The sequence below is a fragment of the Austrofundulus limnaeus genome, unplaced genomic scaffold, assembly GCF_001266775.1.
Source record: "Austrofundulus limnaeus strain Quisiro unplaced genomic scaffold, Austrofundulus_limnaeus-1.0 Scaffold45, whole genome shotgun sequence".
NCBI classification, from domain to species: Eukaryota; Metazoa; Chordata; class Actinopteri; order Cyprinodontiformes; family Rivulidae; genus Austrofundulus; species Austrofundulus limnaeus.
Genome location: NW_013952447.1, coordinates 1732896 through 1739387, shown reverse-complemented (window position 1 = coordinate 1739387; position 6492 = coordinate 1732896). Strand labels below are relative to the sequence as shown.

The 6492-nt window shown below is 48.4% G+C and overlaps 1 protein-coding gene across 1 annotated transcript in view; it reads left to right on the top strand.

The window, feature by feature from the left end:
• The first annotated feature begins 249 nt into the window (after positions 1-249).
• Positions 250-6492, top strand: part of LOC106517170 (chromosome unknown C4orf54 homolog) — an 8102-nt gene continuing 1859 nt past the window's right edge. The window contains exon 1 of the mRNA XM_014007889.1: positions 250-4436. Within this exon, the coding sequence (XP_013863343.1) occupies positions 582-4409 (3828 nt within the window). The 5' untranslated portion in view covers positions 250-581 and the 3' untranslated portion in view covers positions 4410-4436. The remainder of the gene's footprint in view (positions 4437-6492) is intronic.

Here is a 6492-nt window from a genome sequence, read left to right as displayed (position 1 = left end):
ACATACATACATACATACATACATACATACATACATACATACATACATACATACATACATATACAGGAGAGAGCTAAAGCAGCCAAATGATTTATGCATTCATTTTATTCCCCATCTTAACAGCTCCCTGAGGCCCCTGGGTCTTTGCCTGCCTGGGTCCACCGTTTTCTCTCATCATGCACCTGGTAAGGAAAAAAAAACTTATTTAAACATATAAAAGTAAAGAATGTATGCAAAGTATAAGCACCTTTCACCACTTCCATATTAGGCCTCTATAACAAGGTAAATGATTTTAAAAAAGCATCGGGAGCTGTTCTTCCAGGAGAGGTGCTGAAATGTTTGGACAAAAACTCCTGAATGAATGAAAAATCCAGGATGGGATTTTCTGTGGGACTCCCCCGTCTTCATCTGTCTCTGTCTCTCCCTGCCTCCCCCCTTCATACACATTCACTCACACACATACTTACACACACACAAACACACACCCGCACACTGGCCGCCCCTCGGCTTCAGCCTGCAGAGTTTTCCGTCCAGTGTCAGAGAAGGACCGAGGACCACCTGTCGGTTTCGGACCGGACTAAATGGAAACTCTCACTTATCGAGATGACACCGGACTTCACGAGAAACTGCTCAAACCCGAGAAGTACCGGGAATCGGAGAGGACGGACACCGAGTCCAACTATGTGGACCTGGACATGAGACCGGACGGACCCAGGACTGTGAAAGTGACTTTCACCGGCGACGGGAACCAGCTGTCCGTCAGTAAAAGCGACGCGTCGAAGCAGGAGGACAGAAAAGCCGCCTCAGATGAGGACAAAAAGCAGCAGGAGGAGGACACCGTCCTCATCGGGTCTCTGTTGGACTCTCTCACCAAACTTCCCGACCCGGACTCGGACACCGAGCAACGGGTCGAGCCGGACTCCAGTGAGCACACCGACGCCTGTAGCGACAGCGACGAGCTCAGATACACGGACATGTGCTTGAACAGCAAGGCGGAGTCCGACGATGGAACCAGCGCCGCCGAGCTGTCCGACCCCTCGGACTCGGTGGAGGACGAGTCCCACTACATCACCACGCACGAGATCCAGCTCACAGAGCTCGACCACGACGTGGACTACGACCTGGGCCGCGGCACCCGCTGGGAATTCGAGGACGGCAACCTGGTCTACTCATTTGTGGACTACGCTTCCTTTGAGAGCGACGACCCCCGGGAGGTAGGGGAGGCGGAGGAGCGCGTCCGGACCCTGGAGGAGGACAGGAGGAGCCAAGCGAAGGCGCAGGCGAATCTCGGCGGGGCGGCTGTCAGCACCGACCAGGAGGAGAGCGATCTGTGCAGCTCGGATGAAAGCCTGTGCAGGACCCAAACCGAGAACCCCGCGGGGGGGATCCACCTATCGATCCAGACCTCCTCCAGGGCGGTGAACGACGCCGGCGGCACCTGTTGGTACGCGAAACACCTCGCTGACAGGAGCCACTTCGTGAGCTCTGGCGCCAGAGCCGGGCCCCTGTGCGACAGGGCTCCATATTTCATCCCTGCTCCGGGCCGTCAGCACCTCGCCACCAAACTGAGAAGGAAAGATATTAATGAGTATTCCAGCGGTGCGTCCAGCTCCATCAGCGAGCTGGACGACGCTGATAAAGAGGTGCGTAACCTAACCGCCAAGTCGTTCCGGAGCTTGGCATGCCCCTACTTTGATGCCATCAATCTTAGCACTTCCAGCGAGTCCTCAGTGACAGAGTATGGGCTAAATAAGTGGTCCGCCTACGTCGAGCGCGGCGTAATTGCGCACAAAACCTCCAGCGCCACGTTGGAAATGAGCAAAACTGTGGATGGCAGGGAGGCTGCCGGGGGGAAAAATGCGCAAAGCAGAGTTTACTCTCTGAACAACACAGTCAACTCGCAGCAAGCGGCACCTTCTGGTAAAAAGAGCCAACCGAGGGAGCAGCCCGCGCAGCGCGGAGTCACGTTGAGCTTTCACTGCACGGGTGCCAAATGTGACCAGACAGGAAGACCGGGTCAGGTCAGAGGGGCTGTGCTGGCCAGCTCTGCCTGCGAGGTGCAGTGCCACCACACAGACGGCGCGGGGGACTCGCACAAAAGGGCGATTTTTGCCTCCAGTCTGTTAAAAAACGTCATCTCCAAAAAGATGCAGTTTGAGCAGGAGCGCAAAATGGAGCGGGGGGAAATCCGCGACTCCCACCCATCTGCGTCGCCCACGTTTAGCATGAAAGATCAGGAAAAGAGTCCGAGTAAAGGCCTGCAGAGACAAACCTCCGACTCAGCTGATGAGCAGAACCCAGAGGGAGGCAGATCCAGCTCCTGTGCAGAAGAGAAAACCACCAAAGAGTCAGAGATTGTCCAAAGTGGTGCGTTAGACTCAGTAAAAGAAGACAAGCCTGAGAAGGAGGCTGAGCCTGAGTCACAAACCACATCCAAAGAAAGATTRGACAGTACTAGCGTGCTGACAAAACTCCTCTTTGTTCCCAGCTGGCAGCTTCTGTCTAAAGACAGGAACTTTACAGACACGACACAAACACACACAGYGGACACAGATGCACCTAAAAACACAATGCAGGCCAAAGAAGAGAAGAGAGGCAAAACGCCTGAGATCAAATTCTGTCTGAGAAASATAAAAGAAAATAAGAGTGGCACGTTGAATATTGCTAATCTCTTAACCCCTAAAATAAGTTATGACATCAACAAGTTCAGAGCAGCAGAGGAGAGCAAATATGTTTTTTCTGCAGTGGAGAAGGTCCCAAACTTCACTGTCAGAGACATCAGAGACACAAAATGCAAGTTTCAAACCCCAATCTATCACGTTAGGGATGTGCGGAAGTTAGTCAAAAGCTCGTATCGATTTGTTTCTTTGGATAACCGTGAGCGCAGATGTTCCACGGCGGCTGAAAAACTGGAGGAGAAAGTTAAAGTGGAGCCGGTGAAACATTCCTTACCGTCCCCCATGGTGATTAAATGCAATTCTGTTAAAACAAATGTTAAATCCCAGCTGACAGAGGTGGACGCACCGTCTGAAACATCCCAGAGTGAAAACACGGCTTCGTTTTRTGCCACCGGCAGAACAAAGCAGGGAGTCCCTGACCAGTCCGAGATGCAAACAAATCTCGAGACCAAACTGGGAAAACAGTGGCAGGACAAGAGGAGTGACGCTGCCGTGCCAAAGCAGGACGCGCTGGAGAAAATCAAGGCTGCGGTCAAGACGATGGAGCAGCTCTATGTTTTCGACAGGAATGAATGGAAGCGTAAAACCCAGGCCTCTCACCCTGTCTCAGACAGCCATGTTTTGTCACTTCTCGAGCAGAGACCTCAGTCTTTGATGGATACCACCGTGAACACTGACGAAGAGAAACGAGCGCTGAATATCATCCGCGTTCCATTCAACAGTGACACGTTTAAAACACAAACACCGCAAAGTTTCACCAACAAAAGCGTCCTCCACTTCAGCAACAACAGAAGCCGTGAAAACATTAAATCAGACAGCGATCCTGTTCCTCACAGCCCCAAGGCCTCAGTGCCGCCGCTCTCAGTGAAAATAGAGCCGCCGCCAAAACAAGAGCCAGAAAAGATCCAAACTGCTTCCACCACTAAAGTCACACAAGCCTGYCCAGACTCTGAGAACTATCTAACAATACCAGGACTGGGGTCATCAAACGAGCCCAAGCTGCTGAGTCAGGAGCCAGTTCCCAGTGAGCAGAAGAGGTCTCCTTTAATCATGGAGTACCCAGCTGCAACCATTTATCACCACCATCCAGCAGCAGCAACAAGTCCTCACAAACAGCAGCAGGTGTTGTGCTTCTCTCCCTCTGCCCCCAACGTGTCGCCCACCCCGTCTACAGGGGACATGGTCCCGCAAACCCAGCGCAAGATGCTCCTGGATCCCACAACTGGACATTATTACTTGCTGGACACTCCCATACAGGCCACCACCAAGAGACTCTTYGACCCGGAGACGGGCCAGTATGTGGATGTGCCCATTCCTCATTCACCTGCAGCTCCTGTCACACCGGTGCCCCTCTCTCTGTCCCCCTTGGCTCTCAGCCCAGGAGCATACGCCCCCACCTACATGATCTACCCCGGGTTCATCCCCTCGCCCACTTTGGCGGCGCAGGCAGTGATGCCACGGTCGCCGTGCCACTTTGAGGATGTAGCAGCAGCAGCAACGGCTGGGGAAAGCGCAAAGCTGAAGAGCAGCGAGAAGGCGTATTACAGCACCGCAGATGAAGCTCCTCAGGGGGCGGCGCTTCACCTGCCTCTCAGTTTAGGACACGTGACCAGTGGAGCGAGCTCTGACAGAAAGGCACATATCAGCATCACCACGCAGCAGGGTCCAAGAATCATCGCCCCGCCCTCTTTTGATGGGAAAACAATGAGCTTTGTAGTCGAGCACCGGTGACCAAGAGAAATTGTCTTCACAAAAAAAGTAAGTTTAACTCCTCAGCTTCACACAGAGCAACCGCTTCTGTAGGTGCTCCTTCTGTGCTTTGTCACATCTGTTCTTATTTTCTGTGACTCAGCAACATGGGYGTAAACCGCCATAGGTACAGGGTGGGACATGTCCCCCCCCACTTCCCATATCTGTGCCCTCTGTMCCGCCCCACTTATTTCAACCGAAGCAGGAAATAAAAGACCTTTAAAAAATGTGTCCCCCCCACTTTTAGGATGGTGATTACGCCCTTGCTCAGCAACAACGTTCACCTTCCAGCTTTCAAATAAATGTAAAGATGACAGAAAGTGTCCAGCAAGCCAACTTAGTGTAGTTCACATCATCCAAAAACACTAACAAATCAAATCTGGGTTAGTTTGTCCATTTCATGCTCAAAACACACAAAAACATAAAGCTAAAGCAGCCATTAATTTATTTCATTACCAGCAATATTTTCTGGATTTGCAGTATTTTTCAGTGTCAGGATTGATTATTTAATTAGCAATTTAATAAAATACTGGTTAAAGTTTCATATGTTACATACTGTTAGTGTGAACAGAACAGCTGTGCAGCTCAAACGTATTATTATGCTCGAAAACAACACTAAAGTTGAAAGACAAAAGAACGAACAATAAAGGAATGCAAACAATGAAAAACAAGGCAATAAATGCAACATCTGCAAACATTAGCCACCAGTTGAGGCGAAATAATAAAAACTGCAGTGATTTAAATAGGTAAGGTATAAAGTGAAGTAAGGTTTATTTATATAGCACTTTTCAGCAGCAAGGCGGTAGAAAGTGCTTATAGAACAAAATTAAAATTTTATGAGATTAAAAATACTACAGAACTGAGACATAAGAAGTTGGATAACATGGGTCAAAAATTTCCATAAAAGGCAAAAATGAAGGGAGATACATATCAGCTGAAGAGTTTAGGGTCTCATTTTGCTGTCTGGGTGACTTTGTCCTTGAAAAGACAAGATGGAGCCTGTAGCACATTATGCTTCGTAACATTTTATTTGGTCTGTCGTTGGAACTCTTGAGTAGAAATGTTTTCTTTAGTTTTTGTATGATTTCAAAGCCTAAATGTTAAATGAATATTACTGAAATCATAGCAATCCAGCCTGGCCACTTCAGTAGCGTTGTGTCCGTGTTAATAGACATGCAGTAGCTTCATGACAGGTAACCTGACTCCCCTGAACTCGGCTGGGAGATTGGATTTTCATCCATGACCCTCAGCTTTTTCCCTGCATTACACATCGTCGGGCTATTTTAATCACGAGTTTGTTTACACGGTTTATTCCCAGGGTGTCACGGGAAACTATTCCAGTTGGTGGCACCTTACTTGTAGTTATTCTTAATCAGTGTTAAATGCTTTAATTTCCTACATAATTTTCTTAAAACCTTTTTTTAGATTATGTCAGTTTATTCCCAATGCAATGGACGGAGCTAAATTTGAGAATTTACACAAATTAGTAAATAAAATGTGTGTTATAGTTTCAGATAAAGTTATATAGTTTGGGAAATCGAAGGGGATTCATGCCTTGATGATGACTACAATTACATCATTAGTGTGTGTCTGTGTGTACATGTTTTTGCTATGGTGGGGAGGATTTCTGACCATTTATCTGGTACACACAACCTGGTGAAGACCCACTGTTCCTTATGGGGACAAAAGCCCAGTTCCCATTGAGACAGATACCATTAGTGGGTCAGGGGTTCGATTTAGGACTAAGGTGTGAATTGARTTTAGGTTCGGTTTAGAAGCATGCATGTACCTGTGAGGTTAGGTTTAGGGTAAGAGGTCAGGGTTAGGCTGTATAAATGACTGGTAAATGAATGGAAATCAATGCAAAGTCCCCATGAGGATAGAAGAACAAACATGTGTGTGTGGCCGACAGAGTGACAATTTTAGGATGGTGGTGTGTTCCTTGGGCACCAGATTTGAAAAACACAAGATAAAAGTTTATTTTATTTATTTGTGCCGCTTTTCAAAACATCTCGGCCAGCTTTGTGCTGCTAAATAATAAATAATAGGAGGAACAAAATTACTG